Source organism: Amblyraja radiata, chromosome 5 (genome assembly GCF_010909765.2).
Source record: "Amblyraja radiata isolate CabotCenter1 chromosome 5, sAmbRad1.1.pri, whole genome shotgun sequence".
Lineage (NCBI taxonomy): Eukaryota > Metazoa > Chordata > Chondrichthyes > Rajiformes > Rajidae > Amblyraja > Amblyraja radiata.
In genome coordinates this window covers 24,732,116-24,754,326 of record NC_045960.1, presented here as the reverse complement: position 1 = coordinate 24,754,326, position 22,211 = coordinate 24,732,116, and the positions used below count along the sequence as shown (strand labels likewise).

Genomic DNA, 22,211 nt, shown 5'->3' with positions numbered 1-22,211 from the left:
GGGTTTAAGTTGAGGCGTTTTCAAGCTGTGCAAATATATATTTTTTTACCCAGGGACTGATTGATCTATGGAAGGCATTGCCAGCAGTTGGTGGTCAGATACAATCGCTCTGTTTAAGAGGCTTTTAGACAAACGTTTAAATAGCCAGGGCACAAAAGGGTGTAGTCCTAAAGCAGGAAATGGGATTAGTGTTCCATATGCAAAACAATTAGCATGGATAAAGTCATAGCGTTATACAGCATGGTTCAGTTCAGTTTAGTTTATTGTCACATGTACTGAGGTACAGTGAAAAGCTTTAAATGTAAATTATGGACTACAGGTATGATGTTTTGTGGTCAGGCAACATACAACTGTCAGCGAGAATTAGAGGAACAGATGTGTAGGAAGACCGCACGCTGATAGTTGTGTGAATAATTAGTCAGAGATTGAAATGGGCCTTTCAGCTCAACTCATCCATGCTGAACGAGATGCCCCATCTAAGCTAGTCTCACTTACTTACTTTTAGCCCATGTCCCTCTAAACCGTTCTATCCATGGCAAAATGTCTTTTAAATGTTTTAATATCTGGGTCATCTCTTCCCTTTCCATAACTACATTGACAATGTTAGATTCTGTACCCCAGAGTGATGAACTGCCAGACCTGACCTTCTTCCAACTATGTTTGTGTGATAGCAGCAACATCGTATCCCCATGTGCCAAGCAATGCTCTCAACTCATCAGCATTACTGTTCACAGTCTTTGTATCAACATAGGTGCAATTTGGTCTTGCGTTACTCCATGTATGCTATCATACCCACATTTGTTCTGTCTAATGGACTTATAGCTTTCCATCTGTGTTTGACTGTATCCTCTCCCCCCCCCCACTTCAGAGAACAAAATATTGTTTCCAGTTCCTTGTCAGATTGGGTTAAACTCCCCCCCAACCCCAACCTCAGTCATAAAGTGATACAGTGTGGAAACAGGCCCTTCGGCCCAACTCGCCCACACAGTCAACAATGTCCCAGCTACACTAGTACCACCTGCCCGCGCTTGGTCCATATCCCTCCAAACCTGTCCTATCCATGTACCTGTCTAACTGTTTCTTAAACGATGGGATAGTCCCAGCCTCAACTACCTCTACTGACAGCTTATTCCATACGCCTACCACCCTTTGTGTGAAAAAGTTACCCCTCGGATTCCTATTGAATCTTTTCCCCTTCACCTTGAACCTCTGGTCCTCGATTCCTCTCATGATTTTGTACACCTCTATAAGATCTCCCCTCATCCTCCTGCTCTCCATGGGATAGAAGCCCAGCCTACTCAACCTCTCCCTAAAGCTCAAGTTCAAGTTCACATTTATTGCCACATGCACCAGTTAGGTTACAGTGGAATTTGACTTACCATGCAGCCACACAATCTAAAAGAGCACAATACACAATAGAATGTTTTTAATTAATGCTGTAAATGGTTTTTGCTGCTTACAGCAACAATCACAGGCTTTCTTATATATGGGATATTCATTTTATTGAGTTTTTTTCAAAAAAAAGTACACGTTCACTTGATACCTTTGTAATGCAGAAATCAGTATTGGGAATGTCCTCAGTTATTTCATATTGAGTGAAATGTTTTGCAGAAAACTAGGGTTATGAGTACATCTGGAGACGATGTCACCAAAATTATGCTGTTTGATGGAAGAACTTTGAAGAAATTCCTGATGAAAGAGTTGAGATATTAACTCCATAAATCATTATTTCTCAAACTCCTGACCATGATTTAGGAGTCTTGGTTTAATTTCCAAAAGTCACCCTCTTTGTATATATTTTTTCTTTTAGGATTATAGAGAGATCGTTGACACACCGATGGATTTTGGCACAGTAAAGGAGACACTGGAGGCTGGAAACTACGAGACACCAATGGAATTGTGCAAAGATGTCCGCCTTGTTTTTAGCAACTCCAAGGCTTACACTCCCAGCAAAAAGTCAAGAGTAAGCCAAATGATGAAATTAAGAATAACATCTATCTGGAACAGAAACAAAGATTTTCAAAGTTTGTTACAGTGTTAAAGATTCAAAGAAAGAGGCAGCACGGAAACAGACTATTTGCCCACCAAGTTCATGCCGAACAACAGTCATCCATTTATATCAACCTGACATTAGTCCAATTGTTTATTAACCATATAACAATTACAGCACGGAAACAGGCCATCTCGGCCCTTCAGATCCGTGCCGAACACTTACTCTCACCTAGTCCCATCTAGCTGCACTCAGACCATAACCCTCCATTCCTTTCCCATCCATATACCTATCCAATTTATTTTTAAATGATAAAATCGAACCTGCCTCCACCACTTCCACTGGAAGCTCATTCCACACAGCTACCACTTTCTGAGTAAAGAAGTTCCCCCTCATGTTACCCCTAAACTTCTGTCCCTTAATTCTCAAATCATGTCCTCTTGTTTGAATCTTCCCTACTCTCAATGGAAAAAGCTTATCCTCTTATCCTTATTCTCTTCACATTCTGAAAAACTCCCTCCAACTCACATATACATTAGGGGTCTATTAAACTACAAACCTGCATCTATTTGGGTCTGTGAATGTAAACAGGAGAAACCCACATGGTCACATAGAAAATGTACAAATTCCACACCATATCCAAGGTCAGGATTTAATCTCAGTCCCTGGTGCTGTGAGACAGCAGCTCTACTAGCTATTCTACTCTGTCGCCCTTGTATAGTTATTTCAACAGTGCTTTATTGTCACCGGCCCAAAGTGCAAGGACACAGGGATATTCTCTCCTTACAGAACAGTCCAGTAGCGTATCAGTAGCAGTATAATGTGGATAAATGTGAGGTTATCCATTTTGGTGGCAAAAACAGGAAAGCAAACTATTATCTAAATGGTGGCCGATTAGGAAAAGGGGAGATGCAGCGAGACCTGGGTGTCATGGTACACCAGTCATTGAAAGTAGGCATGCAGGTGCAGCAGGCAGTGAAGAAAGCGAATGGTATGTTAGCTTTCATAGCAAAAGGATTTGAGTATAGGAGCAGGGAGGTTCTACTGCAGTTGTACAGGGTCTTGGTGAGACCACACCTGGAGTATTGCGTACAGTTTTGGTCTCCAAATCTGAGGAAGGACATTATTGCCATAGAGGGAGTGCAGAGAAGGTTCACCAGACTGATTCCTGGGATGTGAGGACTGTCTTATGAAGAAAGACTGGATAGACTTGGTTTATACTCTCTAGAATTTAGGAGTTTGAGAGGGGATCTTATAGAAACTTACAAAATTCTTAAGGGGTTGGACAGGCTAGATGCAGGAATATTGTTCCCGATGTTGGGGAAGTCCAGGACAAGGGGTCATAGCTTAAGGATAAGGGGGAAATCCTTTAAAACCGAGATGAGAAAAACTTTTTTCACACAGAGAGTGATGAATCTCTGGAACTCTCTGCCACAGAGGGTAGTTGAGGCCAGTTCATTGGCTATATTTAAGAGGGAGTTAGATGTGGCCCTTGTGGCTAAGGGGATCAGAGGGTATGGAGAGAAGGCAGGTACGGGATACTGAGTTGGATGATCAGCCATGATCATATTGAATGGCGGTGCAGGCTCGAAGGGCCGATTGGCCTACTCCTGCACCTAATTTCTATGTTTCTATGTTTCTATCATACCTACAAGCAAGTGTACAGCAATAGTCTACTGAGCCCGCATGCAAGTGGCATCATGTTAAGCACCAATTCTGAACTAGAAATTCTATTTTTTTAATTCACCCTGTACTGGCTAATGGCTATTTAGCTGACTATTTGTAAAAAGTAAGGCAAGGATAGTTTAAAGGTCTATCATGCTTAGCAAAGTAGCTGGAAGTCTCCATAATCTAGTGTAAAACTATTAGAAATGACATTTTAGTTCAATCTGACAAGCACAGTACTTTGCAGAATTTTGAGTTGGGAAGAAATCATCATTCTCACTGTCTTTGTATAAATTTACTGCAAACAGAATCTTGAATGTAACTTAATGTCCTTTAAGTATAAAGCAGTCCTCGTTGACACTGAGGAGTTGTAATTAGCAATTTAATGTCTTAGATATCTATGTACTCCTTAAAAGTGGAGTTTGCATTTAAATAGTTCCTTTAATGACTTCAGGATTTCCCAGGGATCGCATTGCCACTATTTGGGAGAGTAGCCTCTAACATGATGTACTCAAGTGCTGCAATTTATTTTCATCCAGCACCAAAATCAAACTGCAAATTTGTTGTTTTTATCATGTTCAGTGATAGATAAAAGTTGTTCAGGACACAAATGAGCCCTAATCTTTTCGAATACTACTGAAAAGAAGTCTTCATGTATTAAAGGATTGCATTGTTCACCAGAAGTGAATAATTTTTGGATGGTGCAATTAAAACATTAATAATTTAATCAGTTTTCATACGTCAAGACCCAACTCAAAAATATCACCCATTAATTGGGAAATATGGTTTCATTTAGAATCTCAAACTGCACAGCACAAGAATGGGCTCCTTTCGGTCCACAATGTTTGTGCTGAAACAAGATGGCAAGCGAAACTGATCTCATCTGTCTGTACATGACCCATATCTCTCTTTTCCTGCACTTCCATGTGCCTGTCCAAAATCCTCTTAAACACCACTATTGTATCTGCCTCCAGCACCACCCATGCAATGTGTTCCAGGCCCCCACTATTATCTGTCTAAAAAAGACCTTCCTCACACATCTCCACTAAACTTTCCCCTTCCCACCTTATAGCTATGTCCTCTAGTGTTGGACATTTCCATCCTGGGCAAAATAGATTCTGACTGTCTACCCTATCTTTGCCTCTCATCATTTTACATACTTCTATCGTCTCCCCCGACTTCCGATGTTACAGAGAAAACAATCCAAGTCTATCCAACCTCTCGCTGTAGCTTATATACTTTTTAAAAAACATTGAAATAACGTAATAAACTGCAATATATTTCAAGGCTTATTGCAATGTGAAACCTAGACATTTAAAACGCTCATCAACATTGCTCTTGCATTACAATTACATTTTCTTTCTCACCAGATCTACAGTATGAGTTTACGGCTATCGGCTTTGTTTGAAGACCACATCAGCTCGGTCATTTCTGATTATAAGGCAGCGGTTCGATTTTGTTCAAGAAAGAAGCCGTCCAAACAAAGACAGAAGCGAAGAAGAAGTAGCTCTAATTCAAGCAGTGTTGCATCGAGGTACATTCATTCAGGGTAGATAAGGTGGTAAACAGTTCATCCATTTACTGCATCGTTAATAGTGTTTTATTTATCACTATGCAACTGCACAGTGCAATTCCTTTTGCATATATTACACATGGAGGCGCCATCATTTTTGACGCCATTAACCAAAGTTCAAAGTATGCTTGGCCCGCTCGCTCGATGCATTTGAGCAGTTCCCGCAAACCGAGGTTCTTCTCCTCTCCTCGCCCCCGCCCCCTCCACCCACCCTTAACTAGGTATGGAGAAGTTCAAGTTGGTGCCATTTTAAAGGAATGAATTCAAATGTGTTTCTTCTGTGAACATATTGACTATTAAAAGGAATATCACCAGGCCTGTTAATTGCTTGTGTATGAAGGTATTAGCTAGCTATTCCAGCATATTTCAAAGATTTCCATTTTATTGTGGTAAAATCTATAATGGGATCAGAGTGTTTTCACCTGCTGGACAAAATAATCTTTAATGCATCCCATTTATAACAAATGTAACATTTTAAATCCCTTGAAGATAAGTTCTAGGAGCTAAATTAGGCCATTCGACCCATCAAATACTATTACGCCGTTCAATCATGGCTGGTCTGTCTTTCCCATTCTTATGCCTTCTTCCCATAATCTCTGACACAACTCCTGAACAAATGATGGATTTCTTCTGTTCTGAGGACATAAACCTGACTGACGGATTGACCTCTTTTGCAATGATATGCAAGAAAAAGCAACAACAAAAAATCAGATGTGGCACAAAAATAATTTGTACAATTTGTTATAAAATTCTTTTAAATTCCATTATACATTGCATGACCAGTTGAAATTAAGTCAATTATTATATATATATATGTCTGTCCCAAGGATCAAGTGTAGGTTAATAAGATCATAAGTGATAGGAGCAGAATTAAGCCATTCGGCCCATCAAGTCTACTTTGCCATTCAATCATGGCTTATCTATCTCTCCCTCCTAACCCCATTCTCCTGCCTTGGCCCCAATAACCCCTGATACCCAATACCCTTGCTGTCGGTTGCGTAGTTGTATTGTCCTAAAAGGCATAATATCTACTAAAGTGGAAATTGAGGTGCAGCAGTGTAAACTTTCAGTTGTGCCAGAATGCCCAAGTCTATCAAAACTTTCATCATAGCAGAGATTTTTATTCATGCTCCCACATCGAAAAGGTAGGTCATGCCAGCTGCATGCTAGTGTGAGTACCACACTGCACATGGCGATTGTTTTCAAGTATGTGTACAATTTGTAAAGCTGTGAGAAAGAGTCGAGCTATGGGGCTAATTGCATAAGAACTGCTCTGTGAGTGATGGAGATCGCCTGCTGTATGATTTGTGGATCTTGGAGATGGTATCTTTTGATGCAGTTGAAATATAGTGTTGTGGTCTGAATACTAATTTAACAAAAATTGATTTATTTTTGAAGAAGAAAGAAAGTGTAGGCATAAAATACTCTAGTACCTTAGCCATCTTCCTTTGATTAAACATTTAGTTTAGTTTAGAGGTTTAGTTCAGTTTAGTACAGCGCGGAAATAGGCCCTTCGGCCCACTGAGTCCACCCAAACCAGAGGTCCCTGCACATTAACACAAGCCTACATACACGAGGGACAATTTTACCAACGCCAATTAATCTGTGAACCTGTACGTCTTTGTAGTGTGGGAGGAAACTGGAGTACCTGGGGAAAACCCACGCAGTTACAGGGAGAACGTACAAACTCCGTACAGACAGCACACATAGTCAGGATCGAACCCGGGGCTCTGGCACTGTAAGGCAACAGCTTTAGTGCTGCGCCACCGTGCCGCCCCTATACATTGTTTAAACATTTAGTTCCGGAGCTTTAGTAACTATTTGACTTTATTGAGTGCAGTTACCAAAATATAAAAGCAAAGGCAATTCTTGCCTCTTCTCTTGAAGAAATTGGACAAAAGTTAATTTGAGGATTTTCCGTACGATTGTAAAAATACATTTCTGATGGGATGTGTGTCCATAAACATATATGAGGATATGCAATAACAGGGTGAGTTTCCATTACAGCCCTGAAAGGAAACGAAAACTTTTGAAACCTCAACCTAAGGCAGAGCTCCTGGCATCACCTTTGTCAATGCCTGTCAGATCAACGAGTGTGAAATCCGCTGTTGTTCATGCCAACGGTAAAACGGGTGAATCTGCTACGATCGTCCGTACCCGAAGTACACGGCTACGACAGGGGGTGTCTCCTGGGATTGAAACACCACCTTTAATTGGGACAGTGGCAGCCGTTTCAAAGTCTATCGTGGCTGCGTCAACAGCAAGTGCAAGTAAGTACTTTGCTGCAAAATATTTTAATTTTGTGGTTGGCAGTCAGATTTGTTATGTTGCTGCATCCCAATGATTTAAAAAAATGAGCTGGTGTGGTCCTTCCTCCAATAGGCTGATTGCCAAGAGAACTGCTACCATATATTGCTCTGGGCAGGAGCCATTCTCCCATAGACTTGGATTGTTTCCTCTGGAACGTCAGGGTTGAAGGTAGACTTGATAGAAGGATGTACAATGTTGAGAGGTAGGGAGGAGTCGGAACCTTTTTCCCCAGGGTAGAAATGCCCAACAATAGCGGACAAAGCTGTAAGGTGAGAAGGGGAAAGTTTAATGGAGATGTGAGGGCAGAGAGCAGTGGGGGCCTGAAACGCATTGCCAGGGGTGGTGGTGGAGGCCCATACAATAGTGGCATTTAAGATGCTTTTAGACAGGCACATAGAAGTGCAGGGAATAGATGGATCTGGATCGTGTACAGGCAGATGAGATCAGTTTAACTAGTCATCATGTTTGGCACAAACTTTGTGGGCTGAAGGGCCCGTTCCTGTGTTGTACTGTTCTAGATTCTTTGTCCTTACAATCTGACAAGTATAAGAAAACTGCATTTATATAGATAAAAGCAGGTGCATAGTGCAGTTTAAGTAAGTGTTGAGCTCTTTACTTTATGAGTATGTCTTTATGAAATTTAAATGAATGCGTGGACATATTATTTTTAAAATGTTTCACCCCTTCCTCTGCTGCACACGCATGCACAGACACAGGCACGCATGCACGCTCACACACACAAGCACACGCATGTGCGCAAACAACGCTCACACACACTCTCAAACACATGCACACGCACACACTTACCCTCACCCTCGGCCGTTCTGGCAGGTTGAACAGGAGTGTTCGCAGATATGCCAATTTGTTCCTGTACAAACGAAATTGAAACAGGCATGAGCCATTTGATCTTTCATGAGCCTATTAATGTACCATTCAGTAAGATGGTCCCTGTTCTTTCACCGAATTTGCCACTTTCCTACTCTAAACTTTGATTCCATGTTCTCCACAGTATTATATCCTTTCACCTGTTACTAGGAACATCTGCATCTAATACCCCGGGCTTTTCCCAATGCAGCCTCTGCCATCTTTATGCACCAATGATCAGCCCACAGTCTCTCACCATTTATAAGCGTAGATCTTCTGTCAACATGTGTAAGAAGGAACTGCAGATACTGGTTTAAACTGAAGATAGACACAAAGAAGGTCTGAAGAAGGGTCTCGACACGAAACGTCACCCATTCCTTCTCTCCAGAGATGCTGCCTGTCCCGCTGGGTTACTCCAGCTTTTTGTGTCTATCTTCTGTCAACATGCTGCCTTCCTTACCTGTCCCTCTTGGCCTCCACTGCTCATGTTAATTTTAAGATGCACTATTGTATTTAATTCACTTGATGTACTCTATTACTTCTCCTGTAAGCTTATCCAGCTCCACAAGCTCCATCATTTGAAAACTGTTGCTCTAATTTTTGGCTGGTATGATTTATCTTTGCACACCTACTTTGTATTCTCCCAGCTCGCCATTAGCCATGCCTTTGGATAATCATCCATGCTTTATCTGTGGTGACTCAGGTTGCTGGAATTTTCTGCCTTAAACACACTACATTTCTTACTAGTGGTTCTTTGACAAAACCTTTTATTGATTATTGGCAAATGAGCATTATTGGAAAAGCCAACATGATTATCCACCTCTAGTTGGTTTTCTTTTTCTCCTTCACTGTCATAGTTTAACGATTTGATACAACTGAATGGCTCACTAGGATATGTCAGCGGGTGTAGTTTTGAGTCAACCACTATTGTGTTGGATTGGAGGCATTGCAGAAACACCATTTTTCATTTTCTAAAAGAGATTGATACAGTAAAATGTTGATGACAATTTATCAACTTCCTTAATGGTGACAAACTTCCAGATTTTTTTGAAGGCAAGTTCAGATTCTGAAGTTTCAAACCTGAACTTCCATCCATTAGACATTATTTAGATTTTCCGTTCTTTCATGCTCATTGGTTCATCTCTATCCCCCATTCCTCGACATTTTGTTCAAACCACCACCTCACTCTCCTTCTCCGACTTCCTTCCGCATGCCACAAAGTTGGGACGCCACCCCTTTAAGATTGATTCCCAAGGGATTGTGAGACATGTATCATCTACTTCACCAACCAACATTTTTACGCAGTGGTCTGGCCCATTGAATCCCTCAATTGTCTATAATATTGGAATAGAAAAATAATATTGTCAAGAGTCAAGCCATCTGAGTTATTAGACCCAGAATTAGTTCTTCATATCTAGTCTTTATAACTGAATGTTTAACACATCGGCAACTATGTAAACCATTCTATGACAATCGGATGCTTTACAGCATCTGTAAAATGAAAATTAATTAGAAACCGAATGTGGTTTATGCTAATGGTAAATCAAAAGACATAATTTATCTTCTTGTTTAATATTTTAGCAGACAATAATTCTAAGCCATCGAAAGCCCAGAACAATATACTTAATCCTAAACTATCTGAATCAAAACCCAATACTAAGACTTCATTGACAGACGAAAAGCCTCAGAAAAGGAGGTTCGCACGTAAAAATAAAGCACCAACCTTCAAACAACCTAAAGGCAAGTTTGTTTTTAAAACTGGCATATGTCAGTCAGTTGATTCTGTAATCAAGTATTTAATAGATTGTTGTGATGACACCTGAGTGGGAAATAACCTGTTGATATGTTGTAACCTGTTGCATTATATCCAGCATGTGTCACTAATTTACCCAAGTGGTTTGCTATTAGCACTACAGTAAAGGGGGCATGAAATTCTATCATGTTGTCCATTGTTTATGTGTCTCGTGTAATTAGGTTTCTCAGTTTCATCATCTCCTTCATCTCCTTCTCTTTGGGTAATGACCATTGCTTGTCACGGGTGTGTGGATATATTGAGAATTATGCGCTGTCCCATTGTTTGAGGAACAATTGACTGCATTCATGAAGACCTGCACGCTCTCTATGCCAGCACTGAGTTGCAGATGAATTTCAGTGGTTTTCACTTCCTCAATGTTCAGCTGATGTGCAATAATGAATGGAAAGTTTTCATTTTCCACATCATGTTTATGGGGACAAAAGTATAAATTTCTGATTCTAACATAGTCTGCTGGAGTTCAGCTGTCTTATAACTTACATGCCTGGCTTTTATGTGATAAGGGTCATTCCACCCTTCCTTGGCTCCACCCTGCTCTCCAGGCTTTAACTAATCCCGTGGTGCTTCTGTGAATTACGGTTTTGAAGAATAGATTTTGATCTGGACTAACAAGGAGACAAACTGCAATAGTGATAAGGGATAATCATCATTTACTACAGCACACTGCATAGTTCAGCCATTATGTAGTTTGGCCCACACCTGGAGACTTCCAGCAGCTCGATGAGAAGGGCGGCAGAGTTGCTGCCTTACTGCGCCAGAGACCAGGGTTCGATCCTGACTACGGGTGCTTGTCTGTACGGAGTTTTACGTTCTCCCCGTGACCTGCGTGAGTTTCCTCCTGGTGCTCTGGTTTCCTCCCACACTCTAAAGACGTACAGTTTTGCAAGTTAATTGGCTTCGGTAAATTTGTAAATTGTCCCTTGTGTGTGCGTAGGATAGTATTAGTGTGCGGAGATCGCTGGTCTGCACGGACTCGGTGGGCTGGAGGGCCCGTTTCCGCGGCTGTATCTCTAAATCAGCCTAAACTAAAGAAGCAGAAGTGGAAGAGGGTCTTGTCTGTGAACGACTCCTTATCTTGCGAGAGAGACACTGTCACATCATGACACATATGGGTTTGTGGATTATCAGTGCTAAATTATCACAGCAACACTCATGTCCAATTGGGAATATCAGCTTAAAGTTTTGAAAATGCCATCTCCATTCGATTATATTTACAAGATGAAGAAGGCGTCAGTCACCATGCCAGAATTTAAGCGGAACATTATTGTCGGAGTTAATCTTAAACCAGACCCAGGCCTGTGCTATCCATAGCCAACACTGTGCTGAAGACATCACTCTCTAAATTTGGACATTGTTTATAATGTTGCTAACACATGGCAACAAGGAAATGTTTATCCTGCAAATGTTAACAATATTCCAATGTTTAACAACCACCAGACAGTTTGCTATTATGATTATTGTGTTGCTAATGTTCAGGAACTTGGGGATATCTTCCTGTGATGTTCATATTATTTTATCAAACCATTCACTCAAATGATATTCCCTTCATATTATGTGCACCAATGCAATTCAAGGTATTCTGCACTGGGTCACCTTTGCAATTATAAAATCTTGTATCTATAAGATGCCTACATGTAAAATGAAATGCTAGCATTTCCTAACTGAAATAAATATGATATTGGATATGTGTAGGAAGGAACTGCAGATGCTGGTTTGCATTGAAAATAGGCACAAAATGCTGCAGTAACTTAGTAACTCAGACTTCTTCAGTCTGAACAAGGGTCTTGACCTAAAACGTCACCTTTTCCTTTTCTCCAGAGATGCTGCCTGATCCGCTGAGTTACTCCAGCTTTTTGTGTCTATCTATGATATTGTATATCTTTAGTAGTGGAAACAGAGGCTTTGGAGTGAATTTAAGAAAGTAGTGAATAAAGCACATATCACTGTTTTGTCAATGAAAATCTGTAATACAGGTAGTTCTGCTATAATGCAACAGTAACATTGTAAAGAAATCTTGCATTATGGAAAATCACATTGTAAAGATAACTGTATCATTTGGGAAAAGTCTCAAATTTCAGACTTGCACCAACAAAGTTTTTCTCCGGCAGGATTTTCAAAAATGAATCCTTTTGAAAGCTTAAAATTTATTTTTGTTACAGCTCTGTAAAAATACTAATGGCAGTAGGTTACATTGTTAATGGAGTATCATTCCCAAGTGTCAGTAGAAGAATAGCTTGTCAATTCCAATGTTACACAGAAACACTAATTATTTGAGACTTTCTTTTGCAAGACGGCTTTTTTTCTGCGAGTCATTTTCCATAGTAACTTCCAAATACTTTCTAGTTCTCGATCAAAATTGCAATATAACAGATTTGGCCCGTATAATGCAAGTAGTGTTTCTTAATTTATCAATGGTGTTATGACCACTTTGTTATACGAAAACACACATTATAGCAGAGCAACCTGGATATAAATCTATAGATTTACAGGCCTAAAAGAATACCTAAATGAATGCGAGGGCTGGAGGAACACATAAGTGTAGCAAGTGTGGATGGATGCAAAGATGAGTTCAAGCAATTTAAATTTAATATATCAGAATAGTAGTATGGGGTGGGATGTGGATGCTGAATTTTTGATAAAGTTTATATCTATGAATGTGGTTCCTGGAACACCAGCAAGGAAACCATTATGCTCTCTGTGTCTTCAGTGTCACATGGCATTTGTATTGCATATTTATTGTCCTAAGTTGCTTCACAATGGATGTAGATAATTTCCAAACTCAGGAGGAAGATATTAGGAGAGGTGACCCAAGTTTTGTTCATAAATTTATGTTTTGAAGATACTTCTTTTTTTTAAAAATGCAATCACATTAGAATTAGTATCACCTTTGCTTTGTTGTTCTAATGTAAAAGAAGAAATCAGTCCAACAAGAGGGTAAGAGAAATAATATCACCCATGTCTGTTTAAACAATAGAAGTTGTCTTCTACATTGAAACTTGAACTTGTATACCATTAACCACAGATCAAAAAGGAATACTACATAAAAATAATTTAATTATTGGGCTGGTAATACGTTATACATTTTATTTAATCTAAATGTTTTTACGTTTATTTTCCTTCTAAGGTGCAGATATCGTCAAAGCTGAATCCTCTGTGCAGAAAAGTCCACAAGTAAATGGACATGCTTCATGCATCTCTGAATCTGTGGTCAAAAGGGGTCTTGGTAGGAAACCGGAAGAGGTAAAAAGTTTTAAAGGACCTGGTAAGAAAAGAGGTAGGAAAAGCAAGCAAGAGCTACTTAATATTCTAAGAGAGAATGAATTGAAGAAAGCAGAAGAAAAGAAAGACTTGCCCAATTTGAATGGTGAAGTAGCTACCTCAGAAAGCAGCTCAACTTGTGAGAGCAAAACACAAAGAGAATCTTTGCCGAAGAAGCCAACAAGAGGCAGGAAACCCAAAGGAACGAGTCTACAAGCTAAATCCAAATTGACACTTGTTGCTAAACGTAAGATGCAGACAAGGAGCAATAGTAGAAAACATGAAGAGGTCACGGAACCCACTGAGCTTATAGAACCCGTGGAAGAGGACGAAAGGACTGAGGAGGCCATGAGTTCTGTATCTGTCATGAAAACAAGGAATCAAGGTAGACGGACAACATGCTACAATGAGGAGGATTCGGAAGAGGAGCAAAGGCAGCTGCTGTTTGAAGATACCACTTTAACTTTTGGAACTTCGAGTAGAGGCAGGCTGCGAAAACTGACTGAAAAAGCAAAGGCCAACCTGATCGGTTGGTAAACACCTGTAGTGGTTTGTCTACTCGGTAACGCTTCTTGTTTAGACAAGAACAGGTAAGGGTTTGTTGCACTTGAGGTCACTGCATTGTCACCTGCAGATTGGTTTAATAAGAAGGCAAAATGAGCAAGGACTGATTCCAAAAAAATATATACTCTCTAAAGTTGGAAATCTTTTTTGTATTCTCTGATTACTGCCTGACACACTTTTTTAAACGCACAAATGTTTTCCACCATTAATTAATTTTAGAAGATTGACTTTCTGCTAAACACCTTGTCTACTTCCATCCTGCATCTCCTGAAGAACTCTAGATTTGGCATTGTTTGGTGGCTAGAGGGATGCGACTAGTTGGTATTTGCACTTGTCAAACGTGAATCATTACAGATTTGCCAATAGGTTGAGCCTAAATTCGGCAAGTATAGTCTTTAAAAACTGCCTTTAAACCGCCTGATTTTCATTTTTTTTACATATAGAGATATTTTAGAAATATCATTCTATTTTTAATCAATTATTTACAACCACCATACATTTATGGAAGCCATCTAAAACAATAAGAACAAATAAATTTGAAATTATTTCATATAAACACGTGCAGACACGTATATTGATGAAATGTTTGCCGTTCGCAATATCTTCCATGGTCAGCTAATTTCAGAAATGTTGTTGGTCAGTATTTTTTCAAAAGTAATTTTTAGTTACTCAAATTTCTTGGATTGAAATGCATTCATGTGTATTGTGTTATTTGTCTTCTAATCAAGATTTAAAACATCCGAATTGTACTGCCTTGCAATTTTTTAAGGAAACAGTTGCAACTGTGCCGTTTATCATTGGATTATTTGATACATGTTCCCCTTCAACGAACAGTTTGAGTTGTACAGAGTTAATGCTGAGTTGGCAAGAATGTTAAAAGCTGACGAGCTTGCTTTGAGACCTTAAAATATATGCCGTCAAAGCCTGTTAGAATGTTCATTTCACTTGTTTTACATTTCCAGTTTCAGATCATTTCTTTCAATCGGAAAATGTTTGCAAGTTTTTGCACTACTCCTACGTGTGATTATATGCTTATTATTACTATGCAGGTATAATTATGTATTTGTCATCAGAAATACATTGCAATGGTTGTTTTGTAACATATTTCAGCTTTAGTGCTTCCTCTACCCACTCTCTACCCAATCATGCAGTTAACAAACAAGTCCTTGCTCATATGTCAGAGTGTACTGCAGAGAACACACAGTTGACTTCAAGTGTGCATGGGCGCCTGCAATTCAGTTAGAAGAAATTGCACGGGTGGCCCTTTATGTTCCCACAATTGTGAAGCAATTGTAAGCTGCTTCTCCCATTTATTGAATGTAGAGGCAAACAAAAAAGACTGCATTGCACTGGACTGAGTAGTTGTTTCTTGCTTACCTTACACAATCAGGAAGAAAATATGAGGCAAACTAGAAAAGGGGATTGATTTTAGTTACATTATTCACAGGCGCCCGTATGCGTACACACAAATATTGTATATTGTAAGTAGAAAATAAATATTTTAAGATATAGTACAGGAACGGGGTTGAGATGTGCCATCTATTCAAGTGGCTTTTAGCACACGCAAACACTTTCCATCTTTTTAAAGGGTCTACGAGAACCATGCCTAACTCCTTTATTGGTTGCAAAAGGTTCTGAGATTTTATAACTACCAAGCATGTGAATCACACAGAGATTTCCAGACTTGTTCAATTTGTGAGGATTTCTCCTACCCCTTCAATAAATAGTACAGGATTTAATGGGAACTTACTTGGCACTGGTACGCAGTTAACAAAATGTCACAATGCAAAAGTCCCATTGTATATGAATATTGGCTCAATTATGCTTATTGGGCTTGTTTGGGGGAGAAAACATGGTTTAAAATCCATTCCATGCAGTAATATGTTCTGGAGCTTGCACCCTATTTTCTGATTTTAAAGAAAAGTTGGCTTTTTTTTGTAATCAGCAATTAAATGGTCAAATTACTTTTTATTGGATGTCTGCAAATTGTATATTACTGCACAACAGTGTTGTTTTTGTGCACTTTCTGCCTATGTCTATTATGCTACATTAAGTCAGTAACTTCCCTCAAACAAAATAGCATTTGGTGATTGTGCCTTGAATATATTTTTTTTCTTTTTTCTAGTTAATGGTTAGGGCTGGGATAAAGATTATTACACTCCGGAGTTTTCTACCTTTTGACACCACCTACTTATATGTATATAACAGAAACGAAAAACGTGTTTTTACATGAGAGCACAGATAATCACTTCTGAAAGTGTTGAGATGCCATGAACTGCATGCTGTAAATGTATACATGATTGCAGGTCATTTCTCTTCCAAACTGCCAAATGTAAACAATAGTCGTCAAAGCAGATTATTTCTTTAAGGTACTTAGAATGTTGTCCCAGTTCTGAATTCCACAGGGCAGTTTTAACGTGTTGCTTAATTTGCCTTTAAATCTGCTCACCAAGTTGCATTATTGCAACTTATCTTCCTGAAGTAATCTGACGAGTTTTTATTTCTTGGTATACCACATTTTGATTTGATTAGCTTTTTAAAACAAATACTTGTTTTAAAATATATATTTTTAAGTACATTTTTCCGCCCTCCTTCATGTTTTTATTCTAATAAACTTTGGGAAGAAAAGCAGGAAATGTTCCAAATTCTGACATGAATAGGATATTTAGAGAAGGATCACACTCATTAAGAAACCATTGTGCTATATCCAGTCAAGTTTTAGACTGTGGTTATGGTATGTGCCCATACATCATTCTGTTTCTTATTTAAATATATACTTCTTTTAAGATTTTTTTTAATAACAAATGAACCAAGATATAATTGTCATTTTTTGTACAAATTCAATGTGACCTTGTTTCATTCCGATTGGTCCTTAACAGTAATGCTCCCATGAACTGAATTAAAGTGTCTCTTTCCCTTTTGTATTTCTTTGTCAAAACTTGTGTAAATAAAATATTGGATACTTGTGCGTGATTGAGGCCATATCCTATTTAAGGGTTCTGATAAGAAATACATTTGAGTTGGTAATGAATGCGATCAGAACCCTGAGATCAGGTGAACCTTTTCATTCACTCACTGATATGTTTATCACATAAAATATACTGTGTTTGGAATTTTAAATGAAGTAAACTGCTGTTTTATCGAAATAATGCATTTGATGTTTTTAAAGAGCATTTTGTAACAGCATAGCATAACTGAAACCATATTCCTTTTGTTGAGTTTATTAATTTGAGGCACCATTTAAGTGGGCTTACAAAATTAATATAACAGCGTTACAAAGGAAAACTCTATACACAGTATATCTTATACTCCTGTTATAACTGTTCATATCTGCAGAACAGCATTTTGCCATTTCCCTTAGGATCCTTATTCTGATCCTATTTTTAAAATAAAAATTAATTCAAGAAAATGATTGTATGAGAGGTTTATCTTTGTCTTTATTAATTTTGAGCTTTCGTGATTTAATTTGTATTTGACCTTGCAGCCAAAGTAGAGCTGGTTCTTCCTCCCCATTTGGAGGATACAAAAAAACTCTCTGTGTGTGTGTATGCATGTCCCTTAACATGTTCATTTATATATTTGACTTACATATTTGAATTAAAAATGTTTAATCTATATATAAATTATCACACAAGCACCCACTTTTATGAACACTTTTAAGTCTAATTGTTGTTTATATGCCATTCCCTTTATTTGCAAATGCAGTACCACATTGGTATCTCTTCTGAAAGTCAGGCTTCCTGTATCAACGTCATTCAGGAGGTTGAAAGATAATGCTGAAAGTGCCACTTTGGGATTAACAGTGGCACTGAATCAGTTGTTACATCCCAAACTGATCTTTACCCCATTCTTTGAAAACAATGGAAAGTCCAAAGCATGCTTTGTACTAAGAATAATGTCATTTACACCCAATATATTTACTGTACCATTTAAAAAAAATATATGGGAGAGTTGAATTTTACAAAGTACAATTATAATGGTACTTGTGTATTTTATATTTAACACATTTGAATTTTGCAGATTAAAGTTTATATGTTTTAATAATTCAGCCTCTTAACATTAATCTGCTAATATTTGATTTTGATACTATTTAGATGAGATACCAAATAAAAATAGGTCTTGATTAGTTGTTATCTCAATTTGTTCAATATGTTATGATGCTGGTTAATTTCAGATGATGTGAGCTTGTTCTGTAAATTTTAAGCACCTGGTCATAAGTACATGCTCCTTTAGTTTAGAGATACAGCCTACCGAGTTTGCACCGACCAGCGATCTCCATACACTAGCACTACCCTACAGACTCGGGACAATTTACAATTTTTACCAAAGCCAATTAACCTACAAACGTGCACGATTTTGGAGGTAGACACAAAATGCTGGAGCGACTCAGCGGGACAGGCAGCATCTCTGGAGAGAAGGAATGGGTGATGTATCGGGCCGAAACCCTTCTTCATACTCTTTGGAGTGTGGGATGAAACCATAGCACCTGGGGAAAACCTACTTGTCACAGGGAGAACGTACAAACTCTGTACAAACAGAACCCATAGTCAGCATCGAACCCAGGTCTCTGGTGCTGAAAGGTAGCAACTCAACTGCTGTGCCACCATGCCGTAAAGACCCGGGTCCGGTCCTGACTATGCGTGCTGCATGTATAGAGTTTATAAGCTTTTGAAAGGTTAGTCATTCTTTGGCATAAAATTACGATAAAAGTCCTCTTAACAATCCCACATTAAACTGACACAAAGGTTTTCCTGATGACCACCATTCCTTACCATTTTTTGCCCCTAACCGATCATTCTGAGAAATCATGCTTTCAGATCCTTGCTAATCAATGATATTCTCAATGACATTCCAGATATCGGGTGCATCTCATTCTTCATGACCTCTGTGCAAGATCTGCCAAGGCAAGCCTATTAATGGTGTTAACTGTGAGCTATTAATTCAGGGTTTGCCCTGGATCAATGGTGAAGTCCTGAAACGTCGACTGTCCCATTGCTTCCACAGATGCTGCTTGACCTGCTGAGTTCAACCAGCAGTTTGCTTTTGCTGCAGTACTCTGCAACACTCTTTAATCTCTAGGTCAGTGGTTCCCAACCTTTTTTAGCTCATGGCCCCCTTGGGATCTTTTAATTTTTCTGTGGTCCCCCCTGACATTATTAGTGGAAAAAAAGTACTTCAATATTATAATACCTTCCATAAAAATATCAGTGTCTATTAATTACACATATATTCTCTTTTATTCTATTCCTCAAACATCAAAAATATTTCAACTACATAGATTTAAATTTATTAGAACTGAAATTTAGGAGGCAACAGGGTGGTAGCTCTGTGGCCCCCTTCATTGAACCTGTGGCCCCCTAAATCCCAAAAAAAATTCTGTGGCCCCCCTGAAATTTGCCATGGCCCCAGGTTGGGAATCACTGCTCTAGGTCATTATATTTGTGGTTGGAAGTACATCAAATATATATATTAAAAATACATAAAAGACATTTAGAACTTACATAACAGTTAACAGTTAAGAGTTTGAATGACATTTCCTCTTGTTGCTTTGGATCTGAATATAAGGTAAGACGTGTTTGCATCAATTGGTACTCAATTTCCTTTCTGATTATTAATCAAGTAAATATGGCTTTTTTGGGGATCACAAATATTATGTATGTTTTTAAAACAAGAAGCGATTTTTCATCTCTATTCAGTCATAATTCACGCTGCTTTGTTAAGTCCACCGGCATAATCAAGGACCAGGAAAAACAGAGTCAATATTTTGAGTTAATCATCACCGGGGCGGCACAGTGGCGCAACGGTAGAGTTGCGGACCAGGGTTGAATCCTGACTATGGGTGCTGTCAGCTCGGAGGATGTAGGTTCTCCCTGTGACCGCGTGGGGTTTTTTGGGTGCTCCGGTTTCCTCCCACATTCCAAAGAAGTACAGATTTGTGCGTCTTTGCCAAGATCACATTGAATGGTGGCGCTGGCTCGAAGGGCCGAATGGCCTACTGCTGCACCTATTGTCTATTGTCTAATTTTATCAGAATGCTGTCTGAATTAGGTGGTATTAGCTACAGGGAGGGGTTGGACAAACTTGGACTTTTTATCTCTTGAGGGGAGACCTACTAGAAGTATATAAAATGAGTAGAAGTATATAAAATGAGAGACTCCTCAGGTTCCTGGGAGTCAACATCTCCGATGACCTCTCTTGGACCCACAATACCTCAACTCTGATCAAGAAGGCTCACCAGCGTCTCTTCTTCCTGAGGAGACTGAAGAAGGTCCATCTGTCTCCTCAGATCCTGGTGAACTTCTACCGCTGCACCATCGAGAGCATCCTTACCAACTGCATCACAGTATGGTATGGCAACTGCTCTGTCTCCGACCGGAAGGCATTGCAGAAGGTGGTGAAAATTGCCTAACGCATCACCGGTTCCTCACTCCCCTCCATTGAGTCTGTCCAAAGCAAGCGTTGTCTGCGGAGGGCGCTCAGCATCGCCAAGGACTGCTCTCACCCCAACCATGGACTGTTTACCCTCCTACCATCCGGGAGGCGCTACAGGTCTCTCCGTTGCCGAACTAGCAGGTCCAGGAACAGCTTCTTCCCGGCGGCTGTCACGCTACTCAACAACGTACCTCGGTGACTGCCAATCACCCCCCCACCCCCCGGACACTTATTATCACTTATTATTATTTATTTAAATCATTTGCTATGTCGCTCTTCCAGGGAGATGCTAAATGCATTTTGTTGTCTCTGTACTGTACACTGACAATGACAATTAAAATTGAATCTGAATCTGAATCTGAATCTGAGACAGAGTACAGTTATGCCCCTGTCCCACTTAGGAAACCTGAACGGAAACCTCTGGAGACTTTGCGCCCCACCCAAGGCTTCCGTGCGGTTCCCGGAGGTTGCAGGTGGTTGCTGGAGGTTGCAGGTAGGGAGACTGACAAAGTTTTTGCACAGAGGTTGTCAGGAACACATTGCTAAGGGTGATGGATGTAAAAATAATAGCGACATCTAAAAAGCTTTTACATAGTTTCTTGGCTATCGAGGGATATGATTCGTGTGCAGGTAGATGAGATTAGTCTATCTTGACATAATGTTCAGCAAAGATATTGCAGAATGAAGAGCCTGTTTTTGTGCTGTGCTTTTATATGTTCTAAGATTATTAGGCAGAGAGCTACTGAGACTTAATATTGAATTTAACAATCTTGGGTCATTTTATTTTTCATATTCATTGATGTGGCTGTACTTTTATGTTTAAATTGATTTTATTTTTTCTACCTCAAAATATATGCTTTTTAAAGTAATTATTACTATGACAATGTTGCTCTGCTTACAGAATTCCATCTCTCTCGCTCTCTGCAATGTAAAACGTGCTTGTCTTCCCACTTTTCCAGTTTTAACGCTGAGTCCTTAACCCAAAACATTGAGCACTTTAACTCCCCCTTCCATTCCAAACCTGACCTTTCTCTCCTGGGCCTCCTCCATTGTCAGAGTGAGGCCCAGTGCAAATTGGAGTAACAGCACCTCATATTTTGCTTGGGTAGCTTACACCCCAGCAGTATGAACATTGACTTCTCGAACTTCAAGTAGCCCTTACTTTCCCTCTCTCCCCATTCCCAGTTCTCCCACCAGTCTTATTGTCTCCCCCCCCCCATTCCCCTGACAACTGTCTGAAGAAGGGTCTGGACCCAAAACGTTACCCATTCCTTCTCTCCACAGGTGCGGCCTGTTCCACTGAGTTACTCCACCATTTTATGTCTACCTTCGATTTAAACCAGCATCTGCAGTTCTTTCCTACCCAAAACATTGATTCTGTTTTTTTCTCCATTGATGATGTCTTGCCTGCTATTGTATTTAGTTTAGTTTAGAGATACAGCATGGAAATAGGCCCTTTGGCCTAACCGAGTCCACGCTGACCAGTGATCACCCATGCACTAGTTCTATCCTACACCCCAGGGACAATTTACAGAAGCCAATTAACCTACAAACCTGTACATCTTTGGAATGTGGGAGGAAACCAGAGCACCTGGAGGAATCCCACGCATTCGCAGGCAGAACGTGCAAACTCCGTACAGACCGCACATGTAGTCAGGATCAAACCCAGGTCTCTGGCCCCCTAAGACAGCTACTCTACCGCTGCACCTCCAGCTTTGATTTTGTACTGTGTTTCCTATAAT

The 22,211-nt window shown here is 39.6% G+C and overlaps 1 protein-coding gene across 4 annotated transcripts in view; it reads left to right on the top strand.

The window, feature by feature from the left end:
* The window catches only part of LOC116973103 (pleckstrin homology domain interacting protein), a 191,504-nt gene extending 174,058 nt beyond the window's left edge, over positions 1-17,446 (top strand). For 2 of the 4 annotated variants that reach the window (XM_033020801.1, XM_033020799.1), the window contains exons 36-40: positions 1,811-1,963; positions 5,026-5,189; positions 7,236-7,498; positions 9,984-10,142; positions 13,340-17,446. In XM_033020801.1, the coding sequence (XP_032876692.1) occupies positions 1,811-1,963; positions 5,026-5,189; positions 7,236-7,498; positions 9,984-10,142; positions 13,340-14,010 (1,410 nt within the window). In that variant the 3' untranslated portion in view covers positions 14,011-17,446. The remainder of the gene's footprint in view (positions 1-1,810; positions 1,964-5,025; positions 5,190-7,235; positions 7,499-9,983; positions 10,143-13,339) is intronic. The other 2 variants (XM_033020802.1, XM_033020803.1) reach the window with 2 other exon arrangements.
* Positions 17,447-22,211: the final 4,765 nt, after the last annotated feature.